The 13,268-nt window shown below is 59.1% G+C and overlaps 1 protein-coding gene across 1 annotated transcript in view; it reads right to left on the reverse strand.

Moving 5' to 3' along the window:
• Positions 1-9,998: 9,998 nt before the first annotated feature.
• The window catches only part of LOC119564782 (venom factor-like), a 39,366-nt gene continuing 36,096 nt past the window's right edge, over positions 9,999-13,268 (reverse strand). Inside the window, exons 39-41 of the mRNA XM_043533214.1 lie at positions 11,543-11,626; positions 10,714-10,849; positions 9,999-10,143 (exon numbers count right to left, since the gene is read on the reverse strand). Coding sequence (XP_043389149.1) covers positions 10,008-10,143; positions 10,714-10,849; positions 11,543-11,626 — 356 coding nt within the window. The 3' untranslated portion in view covers positions 9,999-10,007. The remainder of the gene's footprint in view (positions 10,144-10,713; positions 10,850-11,542; positions 11,627-13,268) is intronic.

The following is a 13,268-nucleotide window of genomic DNA, read 5'->3' on the forward strand; positions in this document are numbered from 1 at the left end:
GGGAGATGACCCTTTAGTAGATCTATTCCCTGGGACCAGAGCTGGTTCCCCCCTGGAAACAATTCCCCTCTCGGATCAGCTCACCCCTGCCCAGCAAGCTGAGGTCAGGGGGGTGCTGCATCCGTCCCGACAGCTGTTTTCCAACCAGCCTGGACGCACTAATCTGACTATCCACCGGGTGCAGACGGGGTTGCACCCGCCGATAAGATGCTCCCCCTTCTGAGTCACAGGGAAAACTGCTCAGGACCTGGAAAGAGAGGTCCAGGACATGCTGGCTTTGGGGGTGATCCAGCCATCGGCCAGCCCTTGGGCCTCGCCGGTGGTGCTGGTCTCCAAAAAGAACGGGTCAGTCCGGTTCTGTGTGGACTATCGGAAGCTCGGTACCTTACCACCATGGACCTTACAAAGGGCTACTGGCAAGTGCCGCTGGATGCAGATGCCCGGCTGAAATCGGCCTTTATCACCCCTCTGGGGCTCTATGAGTTCCTGACCCTGCCTTTCGGCCTCAAGGGAGCGCCGGCCACCTTCCAGCGCCTGGTGGACCAGCTCCTGAGGGGGATGGAGAGTTTTGCCGTGGCGTATATTGACGACATCTGTGTCTTTAGCCAGAGCTGGGAGGCCCACGTGTCCCAGGTTAGACAAGTGCTGGACCGACTCCAGGGGGCTGGGCTGACTGTCAAAGCGGAGAAGTGCAAGGTGGGGATGGCTGAAGTATTTTACCTGGGCCATCGGGTGGGGAGCGGCCGCCTAAAGCCAGAACCGGCCAAGGTGGAGGTGATCAGAGACTGGCCCGCTCCCCAGTCCAAGCCTTTATTGGGTTCCCAGATGTGACGAAGTGGGACTGTTCTTAATGTTTCCTCTGAATAGTGTGGGGGTGCCTCAGTTCCCCTATGAAGTTCTTAAGTCTCTAGGGGGTGGGGTAAGAGTGTATGATCATTGCAGAGCCCTAGAGGGCAGGTGTGTGCAGGAGTCTGGACCCAGAGAATGGCCGACACCCTGTTTCCTGGCCACTGATGGCCTGGGCCCTTCCCCCTGCAAGGTGAGAGCTAAAGGGTTGGAGAACAAAGGAATCCGGTGCCCTCCTGGCCCGGGAAAGGGACAAAGCCCAGAGGAGGAGGGGCTGGAGGGACTTTCAGTTTGGGGCTGGCTGGGACATGGAGTGAAGGGCAGACGTGGTTGTCTGGCTCACTGCCCCCCCCCCCCCAAAAATGGACCCAGCTGAGGGGTCCTGTTCTCTGCACCTACAAGCTCTGTTTTAGACCATGTTCCTGTCATCTAATAAACCTCTGTTTTACTGGCTCGCTGAGAGTCACATCTGACTGCGGAGTTGGGGGGCAGGACCCTCTGGCTTCCCCAGGAGCCCGCCTGGGCGGACTGGCTGTGGGAAGCGCACGGAGGGGCAGAGGAGGCTGAATACTCCGAGGTCAGTTCCCGGAAGGTGGAAGCAGTGTGAGCTTTGTGTCCTGAAGACAGGCTGCTCACAGAAAGGCGACTTCCCCAGAGTCCTGACTGGCTTCATGGGGAGCAGTTCCAGAGCATCGCCCAGGGACTCCGTGACAACTGGTGGCAGGGGTGGGATGTACTGCACCCCGTGGACGGCGCTTCCTGCAGTAAGTGACGGGGGAGCAGTAAAACGAAGGGGGATTGACGGGGACTAGGCGGCGTGCTGAAGATTCAGAGAGAGACGGTTTCAGGGGCGGTTAACTCCTGGAAGTGTGTGACCAGAGAGGAGGACTTTTGCAGTAACAGGGTCCCCCGGGGGATTGCAGCGAGCGGTCCCAGGGGCGGAGGAGTCTGCAGCTCGACCCTGGCAAAGAGGTGGTGACCTCGAGAAGGGCTGGCACACTAGGGGTTCTCCCTAGAAACCGTGGGGAGCTGAGAGCACACAGGCCTGTGAGTCCACAACAACTTGGGAAGAGCAGAGTGATGGCCTGTCACCGTCTCCTTAAGAAGGACATTGTAACCCTGTGCAGAAAGAGAGGGTTGAGCATTGGAAAGTTCACCAAAGCACAGTTAATCGTGCAGCTGGAGGAGGATGACCGCTCTAAGGGACAGATTCCTGACCCCAAATGGGGCGATAGCAGGATCTGGGAGCAGCTGGAGTGGGAGCCAGGCATCCCCAAGACTCCTGTCCCCGACCAGACGAGGGTCTTCACGATCGGGTTCCCCATCCGGGGATCGGAGACGGACGGGATTGGAGCTGAGTCCGAGAGAGCAAGAGGACTGTGAGAGACAGCGAGAGCCCAAGAAAGAGCTGCAGCAGCAGCATGAACTGGCCGTGGTGGAGCGGAGAGGCCTAGGGGACCTCCCAGGGGTGAGTGGGGATAGACCCCGGGGTGCCAGTTCCGCAGGGAACCTCGAGACTAGATTGCTGCCCCTGGTTAAGGAGGGGGCGATGTGGATGCCCGCCTCACTGCCTTTGAGCAGGCTGGAGATCTGAACCAGGGGGACCCTGCGGAAAAGCCCCGGTGTCTAGCTCCCTCGCTGGGTCCCAAGGCCGTAGACTCCGTCAGCCAGATGGATGGGGAGGTGGACAGGCTCCCACTCCTGGTCCCAACCTATATGACTGTGTGGAGTTTCCTTGGGCCAGGCCCCTCGGACCTCCAGTGGGAGTGGAAGGTGATGGTCAATGGGGAGACATTCCTGGGGTGGCGAGATCCTGGGACAGAGAGAACTGTTGTCAGGCCCTGGGTGGTGCAGCCCCAGAGGCTGAGGGGCTGTGTGAGCTGGGTGAGGGTCCCAGGGACGAAGCCCCTCGCCCTGCCTATGGCCCAGATCCCTGTGCAGACCCAGGAGGGGTCAGGCTGGCTGGTTGTTGGGGTTCTCCGGGATATCGGCTGCGAGACCCTGTTGTGGGGTGATTGTGTCTCTTTGGGACAGGATCCAGGCCCTGCTCCTGTAACAGCCAAGGGTTTGAATTTGAATCCAGGGAACCAATCGGTGGAGAGGGAAATGGTCAGTGAAAATGCAGATGACCTGGCTGGCAGCAGGGAGGAGCGGCTAGGCTCAGGCTACCTGCCTGCCTGTAACCAGACCCCTGGGGCTGGGTGGGACAGAGAGATGCTCCCTGCACCCTTGCACACTGGAGAAGGGGGCTCACGCTGGCTCTGATGCTGTGAGGAAAGCAGCGAGCTCGCTGCCTACCCTCACTGGGACAGCAAGGGCAGTGCTGAGCAAGGGGGAAGATAAGACCCCAGCTGAGTTGGGGGATGAGCCTAGGCAGCCTTGTGAGCTGATGGCTGTGTCCAGTCAGCAGGGTGGGAAGGCGAGGAGAGTGGAAGATGAGTGTCCCTGGACCTTACCTGTTAGCTGGGTGGAGAAGTGTGACAGGGAAGGAAACGTGCCTGTGTTTGTCAGGGGTATTGACTTGCCTATGGAGGGAGCTACCCTGGTCTCCACGCAGTTGTCTGTGACCAGCCTTGTGTGCTGGGACAAGGGGAATGAGATCCCAAGCTGGGTGTCTGGGAAAGGAGAAAGTGTGTCCGGCTCTTCTTTGTCTGTGGAGCAGACAGAAGGGGCCTTTCAGCCTGTGACGGTTGAGGATAGTGCAGTTGTCTCAGAGTTGGTTCTGGATTCAGCTAAAGCCCAGGAAGGGAAGGGTCCTAATCTGTGTCTGCTCGGGAGAATGACCCTGTAACTAGGTTTCATCCAGTTAGGGTCTATGTAAAATCCCAGAGACCAGACAATTCTGGTGCTTGTATTTTGCCCGTTGCTAGTGTGTGGTTGGGAAAGGGTGGAGCAACTCTGACTAATCAGGGTGAGATCCTAGCCAGGGCACAAGGAGAGCAGGAAGGTGATGTGATCCTGTTACCTACTGAGGGTGTGGAAACCTGTAGCAAGAAGGAAGAGATTCCTGAACTTGTATGTGGCAAAGAGAAGGAGAATGCTTCTGACCTTTTCTCTAGGAAGTCTGTCAGTTTGCCTGAAAGGGGATTGTGTAGGAATCCGCCGGATGGGCCAGAGGTGATTCTGGATGTAAGGGAGACCCAGAAAGAGTCTGTTGTTGCTCAGGAAAGTGTTCCTCTAGAGCAAGCCCTAGGTAAAGAGGGTAAGAGCAGAATTTCTGGGAGGGGTGAATTGTTGCATAGAAAAGCCCTAGGGAAAGGAATCCTCATGGAGTCTTTGCAAGCAGTTTACTGCCACTGAAGGGTGTGAAAGTGATTTAATCAAGAAAGTTTCAGTTCCTAACAGCCAGAAATTTTCTGTTGTGAATGGATCCACTGACTGTCCTGTTGAAAGACCCAGTGTGGAGAGCTTTGAGAAGGTCTCAGATGAAGTGAAAGCTGTTAAGAAAGTTAAAACGTCCTATAACCAAGTGGCTGTGTTTGGCCAGCTTGATGGGGAGAAGACCCAATCCCAGTTTGACCCCCTGGGGTTTTGGGGTGGCCAAAGGGCACGGGCCGCATAAACCTTCCCACATGCGGCCTGCGAGTGCTATCGACCACCCCCGACCTAACGGAGGGCGTGAAACTGGAAGGGCCTGGTGTAACTCCTACCAAGGAATGGGAGAGATGCTGGGGCATCCATGGGAACGTTGGTGGCTTCGAACTTCCCCAGGTCACCAGCTAAAGTGACCCCGCTCAGTTCGATCTCGAAGGGGGGAGAGATGTGACGAAGTGGGACTGTTCTTAATGTTTCCTCTGAATATTGTGGGGGTGACTCAGTTCCCCTATGAAGTTCTTAAGTATCTAGCGGGTGGGGTAAGGGTGTATGATCATTGCAGAGCCCTAGAGGGCAGGTGTGTGCAGGAGTCTGGACCCAGAGAATGGCCGACACCCTGTTTCCTGGCAACTGATGGCCTGGCCCTTCCCCCCTGCAAGGTGAGAGCTAAAGGGTTGGAGAACAAAGGAATCAGGTGACCTCCTGGCCTGGGAAAGGGACAAAGCCCAGGGGAGGGGGGGCTGGAGGGAGTTTCAGTTTGGGGCTGGCTGGGACATGGAGTGAAGGGCAGACGGGGTTGTCTGGCTCACTGCCCCACAAAATGGACCCAGCTGAGGGGTCCTGTTCTCTGCACCTGCAAGCTCTGTTTTAGACCATGTTCCTGTCATCTAATAAACCTCTGTTTTACTGGCTCGCTGAGAGTCACGTCTGACTGCAAAGTTGGGGTGCAGGACCCTCTGGCTTCCCCAGGAGCCCCGCCTGGGCGGACTCGCTGTGGGAAGCACACGGAGGGGCAGAGGATGCTGAATACTCCGAGGTCAGTTCCCGGAAGGTGGAAGCAGTGTGAGCTTTGTGTCCTGAAGACAGGCTGCTCACAGAAAGGCGACTGCCCCAGAGTCCTGACTGGCTTCATGGGGAGCAGTTCCAGAGCATCGCCCAGGGACTCCGTGACACCAGGATACTACCGAAGATTTGTGCCCCACTTTAGCGCCATAGCCACCCCCATCACTGAGCTATGCAAGAAGGGGAAGCCAGACAAGGTGGTCTGGACCGAGCAGTGCCAGGAGGCTTTCCGCGCGCTGAAGGAGGCTCTGGTCAGTGGCCCAGTTCTGGCAAACCCAGACTTTGACAAGCCCTTTGTGGTGTTCACCGACGCCTCCGACACGGGACTGGGGGCGGTGTTAATGCAGGAGGATGAAAAGGGGAGACACCCCATCGTGTACCTGAGCAAGAAGTTGCTACCCCGGGAGCAACACTACGCGGCCATCGAGAAGGAGTGCCTGGCCATGGTGTGGGCCCTCAAGAAACTAGAGCCCTATCTCTTCGGGCGACACTTCACCGTGTACACCGACCACTCTCCCCTGACCTGGCTGCACCAGATGAAAGGAGCCAACGCCAAGCTCCTGAGGTGGAGCCTGCTCCTGCAGGATTACGACATGGACGTGGTCCACGTGAAGGGAAGTGCCAACCTGATAGCGGATGCGCTGTCCCGGAGAGGGGGCCCCGAACTTCCCCAGGTCACTGGTCACAGTGACCCCGCTCAGTTCAGTCTCGAAGGGGGGAAAGATGGGACGCAGCAGGGAGGGGGGAGTGTTGACCTGGGAATGTGCCCTGGGGACGGGAGACCTGAGAGCCTGTTACCTGAGCCAGGAGGGGGAGGGGGAGGTGACACCTCTGCCCAGGAATGTGGACGGAGGCTGCAGGAGGGGGCCTGCTGGGGGGGTTTAGTTTTCAGTTTGGGGCTGGGTGGAGGAACGCAGGGAACCCCAGGGCTGGGGTCTAAGCTCCCTGCTCCCCCAGAAGGACTTGACTGAGGGGTCCTGGTTGTACCCACAAGCTCTGTTTTGGACTGTGTTCCCGTTGTCCAATAAACCTTCTGTTTTACTGGCTGGCTGAGAGTCTCAGTGAATCCCAGGAAGAGGGGTGCAGGGCCTGGACTCCCCCACACTCCATGACAGTGCCTCACTCCTCAGCACCCCGTTACTGACCCCGCCCTGGGCAGCTTCAGGGGTGTTTCTATTTGCAGTGCCAGGCGCTGCGCAGACCCCGACCGAGATCAGGGCCCCATCATGCCAGGCGCTGCACAGACAGACAGTCCCTGCCCAAAGAGCTCACAGTCAAACTAGATGGGAGGGGAAACATGCCCAGGGAGGGGAAGGGACTCAACACAACACGCTAGGAGGGCCCCAGGCCTCACTCTGAAGGGCCCCCCCTGCCCTGTCCAGCAGTGTGAGAGAACATAAGAGGGGCCATACTGGGTCAGAACAACGGTCCCTCCAGCCCAGTATCCTGTCTACCAACAGTGGCCAATGCCAGGTGCCCCAGAGGGAGTGAACTTAACAGGTAATGATCAGTGATCTCTCTCCTGCCATCCATCTCCACCCTCTGACAAACAGGGGCTAGGGACACCCTTCCTTACCCATCCTGGCTAATAGCAGTTAATGGACTTAACCTCCATGAATTTATCCAGTTCTCTTTTAAACCCTGTTATAGTCCTCGCCTTCACAACCTCCTCAGGCAAGGAGTTCCGCAGGTTGACTGTGCGCTGAGTGAAGAGGAACTTTAAACCTGCTGCCCATTAATTTCATTTGGTGGCCCCTAGTTCTTATATTATGGGAACAATAAATAACTTTTCCTTATTCACTTTCTCCACACCACTCATGATTTTATAGACCTCTATCATACCCCCCTTAGTCTCCCCTTTTCCAAGCTGAAAAGTCCTAGCCTCTTTAATCTCTCCTCATATGGGACCCGTTCCAACCCCCTAACCATTTTAGTTGCCCTTTTCTGAACCTTTTCTAATGCCAGTCTATCTTTTCTGAGACGAGGGGACCACATCTGTACGCAGTATTCAAGATGTGGGTGTACCATGGATTTATATAAGGGCAATAAGATATTCTCTGTCTTATTCTCTATCCCTTTTTAAATGATTCCTAACATCCCGTTTGCTTTTTTGACAGCCGCTGCACACTGCGTGGACGTCTTCAGAGAACTATCCACGATGACTCCAAGATCTTTCTCCTGATTAGTTGTAGCTAAATTAGCCCCCATCATATTGTATGTATAGTTGGGGTTATTTTTTCCAATGTGCATTACTTGACATTTATCCACATTAAATGGAGACAGCGCAGTGGGAGAATCTTTCTCTGCACCCAGAGCAGCTGCGGCTGAAGCGGAGCCTGGTGACCTGTGCAGGATCCTGGGGGCGGCTCTCCGGCCGGTGCTAGGCAGGGGGTCGACTGGGTGACCCTAACCATCCCTTTGTCATGGCGTTCCCGAGCGATGCTCTAGAACTGCTCCATCTGAAGCCAGGCAGGACTCTGAGGAAGTCTCCTTTCTGGGAGCAGCCTGTCTTCAGGACACAAAGCTCACACAGGTTTCAGAGTAACAGCCGTGTTAGTCTGTATTCGCAAAAAGAAAAGGAGGACTTGTGGCACCTTAGAGACTAACCAATTTATTTGAGCATGAGCTTTCGTGAGCTACAGCTCACTTCATCCGATGCATACTGTGGAAACTGCAGAAGCAGTTTCCACAGTATGCATCCGATGAAGTGAGCTGTAGCTCACGAAAGCTCATGCTCAAATAAATTGGTTAGTCTCTAAGGTGCCACAAAAGCTCACACAGCTTCCACGTTCCTGGGTCTGACCTCGGAGCATTCAGCCTCCTCTGCCCCTCCGTGCGCTTCCCACAGTGAGTCCGCCCAGGCAGGGTCCTGGGGCAGCCAGAGGGTCCTGCCCCTCAACTCCGCAGTCAGACGTGATTCTCAGCCAGCCAGTAAAACAGAAGGTTTATTAGACGACAGGAACATGGTCTAACACAGAGCTTGTAGGTGCAGAGAACAGGACCCCTCAGTCAGGTCCATCTTGGGGGCTAAGGAGGCCAAAGCCCCATCTGAGCCTCCCTCCATTTCCCCAGCCAGCTCCAAATTGAAACTCTCCCGCCCCTCCTCTGGCCTTTGTCTCTTTCCCGGGCCAGGAGGCCACCTGATCTCTTTGTTCTCATTTGGCACCTTTGCAGAGGAGGGGCCCAGGCCATGAGTTGCCAGGAGACAGGGTGTTGTTCATTCTCTGTGCAGACACCATCACACTGTCCCTCTGCTCTGCAACAATCACAGAGCTTATCCCACCACCTAGAGACTTAAGAAATGCCTAGGGGAAACTGAGGCACCCACACAGTATTCTGAGAAAACATTAAGAACAGTCCCACTTCGTCACAACCTTCTGGCTGGGCAGGGCCCAGATCTCAGTGGAAAGCCCAGCAGCTGGAGATGGAAAGGCCCGGGCAGGTCTCTGCAGCGGGGGTTCTCTGGGGCCCTGCAGCAGGGTGGTCACCCGCTCTGGCCTTAAAAGACTTAGAACAGCCCAGGAGACGGCTGTGGCTGGCAGCCAGCAGTTCCCGGGCTGATGGGGGAAGCAGGCTCAGCTGGCCCCTGTAAGAGGGCCGTGGGCCAGGAGCAGAGGGTCTCATCTAGCTGCTGAGAGACGGGCCTGGCTGCTGGGGAGCAGACCAGGGTACCTGAGGTGAAGCAGGGCTGGGGAAGGCCAGGGGAACTGGGAGGCTCCGGACTGGAAAAGCCCCAGGCTGCAGGCCTGACAGACGGCCTAAGACTGGGGTTGCAACAGGGCAGCCCAAGGGTAGGCAGAGGCAGCAGGTGCAACCCCGCTGTCCCGGTGTCCCCGGGCGATGCTCTGGAACTGCTCCCCACGAAGCCAGGCAGGACTCTGGGGGAGCCTCCTCTCAGGGAGCAGCCTGTCTGCAGGACACACAGCTCCCCCGGCTTCCACCTTCCTGGGTCTGACCTCGGAGCATTCAGCCTCCTCTGCCCCTCCGTGCGTTTCCCCCAGCGAGTCCGCCCAGGAGGGGTCCTGGGGAAGCCAGAGGGTCCTGCCCCCCAACTCCGCAGTCAGACGGGAGTCTCAGCCAGCCGGGAAAACAGAAGGTTTATTAGACGACAGGGACATGGTCTAACACAGAGCTTGTAGGTGCAGAGAACAGGACCCCTCAGCCGGGTCCATTTTGGGGGGCAGTGAGCCAGACAACCCCGTCTGCCCTTCACTCCATGTCCCCAGCCAGCCCCAAACTGAAACTCCCTCCAGCCCCCCCTCCTCTGGGCTTTGTCCCTTTCCTGGGCCAGGAGGTCACCGGATTCCTTTGTTCTCCAACCCTTTAGCTCTCACCTTGCAGGGGGGAAGGGCCCAGGCCATCAGTGGCCTGAAAACAGGGTGTTGGCCATTCTCTGTGTCCACCTGCCCTCTAGGGCTCTGCAATGATCATACACCCTTATCCCACCCCCTAGATACTTAAGAACTGCATAGGGGAAACTGAGGCACCCCCACACTATTCAGAGGAAACATTAAGAACAGTCCCACTTCGTCACACCCCCTTTGCCTATGGTGACTGGCTTATACACTGCAGCAGCGGGTCCAAGCTTCCTGCCTGCAACCACACAGGTGAGGAGAGTCCAGGGGTGGGGGCACCATGGCAGAGGGAATGGGGGGGGGGGGGGTCCTGCAGGAACAGTGGGGGCAGGGGGAAGAGCCCTGCAGGGTGTGTGGCAGCAGCTGTGGGGATGGGGGGGGGGTGGTCCTGCAGGGACCGTGGGGGTGGGGGTGGGGGTCCTGCAGGATCTAGGTGTCACAGCCCTCAAAGTTGGCGAAGTTTCCCAGGGTTTGCAGGAAACTTCTCATTCTCCTGTCGGTTCCGGCTTCCTCCGGGCTCAGCCAGGGCACGATGAAGCTCGTCTTGCCCAGGATGTAGGTGTAGCTGGTTACAAGGACAGGAGAAGGTGCCTGTTAGTGCCGGGGGCGCAGAACACGGGAACGGGCCCATATGCCCCTGTCCTGGCCGGGTGCCCCCCTAGCTGGCCACGTACCAGCCAAGAGACCAGGGAGCCTCAGCCGGGGGCTGGGGCTGCTTTGAGCCCATTCTGGCCGAGGGCGCAGGGACAGCTGGGCCCAGCACCAAGCGGGCAGAGCTCTCTGCTTCCCATCAGCCCTGCTGGAAGTGTGTGACCCCCAGGCGCGCAGAGCTGGGCATGTGCCAGGGGCTCCAGCACAGCGAGCCAGGGCCCGTCCAGAGCCGAGCTCCAGACCCCGCAGCTTCATGCGGCCAGTCGCCCCCAGCGGATCAGCCCCTTACAGCTGCCTAGGGGCTCCTTGGCTCTGGCCAGGGCTGCCCCTGGCGCTGCAAACGGCCTCCTGCTCGGTCGGGCACACCAGGGAGCTCCCAGCTGCCGAGACCCCCTGTGGCGCCACCCCCCAGCTGGGCTCAGCCTGAGCCATGCCACAGCCCCCGGCTTCGGTATGCGCCAGCCACAGGGGAGGGGACACGCACCTGTCTTTGGACAGCCAGAGATCCCTCGTCCGGCCCATGACCAGGTACTGACCCTGCTCTCGCAGGTCCAGGGCGGCCTCGCAGGTCGCATGGGAGACAAATCTCCTCACTTTCCCGTTCACCTCCGCGTCTGTCCCTGGGGGAAGGGATCATGGGTCAGGCTAACAGTGGGGTGCAGCTCCCTGCCAGCGGGGCGCTGCCCACAGCAAGGCAAGGGCACCCCTTTCCCCCAGGGCATCCGCTTCCCAGCTGGAAAAGGCTCAGGACAGTGGCAAGAGCTCCTGGCATCCCTGAGGGGCCTATGCCCCCAAGTGACCCCCCCCAGCTCCCTTCAGGGCAGAGGGGGGCGGGACCCCTGCCCAGGCTGCTCGTCAGCTCCCACTCCATAGGGCAGGAGAGGAATTGGCAAAATGAAACCCATTGACCCTGCCGGGAAGTGTTGGGGGGGGTGGAGTGTAACTACCCTGGGGGGTCTGGACAGGCCGGGGGACCCCAATAGTCCTGCAAAGACCCACAGCAGGTTTCCATGGGTGCCAGGGGGCAGGGCCCCACAGTTTGACTTTGAACCTGAAAGAAGTTTGAGCAGAACAGCGCCCCCTAGTGCCGCACTGGGCCCAGCACTGACTGAGGGGAGCCTGCCCCCCGCTGAGCCCCTGCCCCGCTCCCTCCAGCGCCCCCTGCCGAGCTCCCCATTCCCTGCAGCCCAGGCCCCAGCACCGCACTGGGGCAGTGGGGCCAGCACCGACAGAGGGAAAAGCCCCCTGCTGTGCCCTCCCCCGTGGACCCTCGGGGGTCTCCGCTCGCAGCCCAGCCTGCCCGCGGCGCTCACCAGACTTGATGACGGCCAGGACCCTCATGCTGTAAGAGACGGTGCTGTTGAGCGGCTCCCGCTGCTCCAGCTGCACCTTGTAGACTGAGGCAGAGGAGAGGAGCCAGCGGTGAGCCGTGGCCCAGGGACCCCGCGTGCCGCCAGGCCCGGACCTTTCAGCCAAGGGGGCGAGGGCAGAGCCAGAACCCCCCGCTCCAGGGGCCCCCTGCTCGTCTCCAGGGTCTGTTACGTCCATGCATTGCCCTGGCCCCGGAACCGCCTGCCGCGTTTACACCTCACACTGCAGGGCTGAGCGGGGAGGGAGCAGGGTGGCCCCAGCTCAGCCTGGCAGAGAGGGGCGTTCAGCCGGGCTACGAGGGGGCCGAAGGCAAGGGGGGGATCTGGGAGACTGCAAGGGGTGGGAGCCAGCAGATGGGTTCTGACCCGAGCCCCATCCACCCTGGTGTCCCGGGCCCAGCAGCAGCTGCTTCAGGAAGGGGCAAAACACCCGCAGGGCAGGAGGACGAGCTGCCCCCAGGACGGTCTTGTCCTGACCCCGAGTAGTCAGAGGTTGGTTTAAGGCAGAAGCAGGTTTTCTCCCCCTCCCAAACTCTGTTCACTGTAACTGCCTGCTCCTGCTCTCCACTGAACATCCGGTCACCCTGTGCCCCTTCATGAGCCCTTGGGCCCATCCCATCCTGTGGCAGTGGGTTCCACAGGCTAACGACACCACATGTCACTGGCTGGTTTGGAATCGCTGCCTTTCAACGTCATTGGCTGGCGCCTTGTCAGGTGTGAGGAACTGGGGGATTTTCTTAGAGTTTTGCAAGACCACTGTGTGTGCCTCAGTTTCCCTGTGTGCTGCATGTGTAATGAGAGGGTGGGAGGAGTTTGTTGGTGCAGGGCACCAGGTGTGACCTCACCTAGCAGCCAGGACCCCGGATAGCTGCCTGGAGATGGGGGACCCTAGTGAGCGGTGACCTGGTGTCACGGAGTGTGGGGGAGTCCAGGCCCTGCACCCCTCTTCCTGGGATTCACTGAGACTCTCAGCCAGCCAGTAAAACAGAAGGTTTATTGGACAACGGGAACACAGTCCAAAACAGAGCTTGTGGGTACCCCCAGGACCCCTCAGTCAAGTCCTTCTGGGGGAGCAGGGAGCTTAGACCCCAGCCCTGGGGTTCCCTGCGTCCACCACCCAGCATCAAACTGAAACTAAACCCCCCCAGCAGGCTCCCGGCTGCAGCCTCTGTCCACATTTCTGGGCAGAGGTGTTACCTCCCCCTCCCCCTCCTGGCTCAGGTGACAGGCTCTCAGGTCTCCCACCCCCAGGGCACATTCCCAGGTCAACACTCCCCCCTCCCTGCTGCGTCACATCCTCACACCTGGTGACCAGCCGGTCCCAGCCCCCAGCTCGGGAGTCTCAGCCGGGTCTGGCCCGTGGGAGGACAAAGGGCTGAGGAGGGAGGACCCCGGTGACCTGACCAGCCGGTCCCAGCCAGAGGGGCCAGAGGACAGAGGCGAGGGGGCCCAGGCGGCCTGTTTACCTGGGAGGGAGGACAAAGGACAGGGGAGGAGCTGGTGGGGGAGGTGATATAGGATGACCGGCTGGAAGTGGGGGCTCGGGGCTGGAGGGAGGGGGCAGGCAGAGCCCCCCTGGGTGCAGGGGAGACGGGTGTGCTGTGTTGAGGGGGGCCAGGCCTGAGGCCGGAGAGTTTCCTGGGCTGGGTTCAATGCTCAGTAAACCCTC

Source organism: Chelonia mydas, chromosome 20 (genome assembly GCF_015237465.2).
Source record: "Chelonia mydas isolate rCheMyd1 chromosome 20, rCheMyd1.pri.v2, whole genome shotgun sequence".
Taxonomy (NCBI): domain Eukaryota; kingdom Metazoa; phylum Chordata; order Testudines; family Cheloniidae; genus Chelonia; species Chelonia mydas.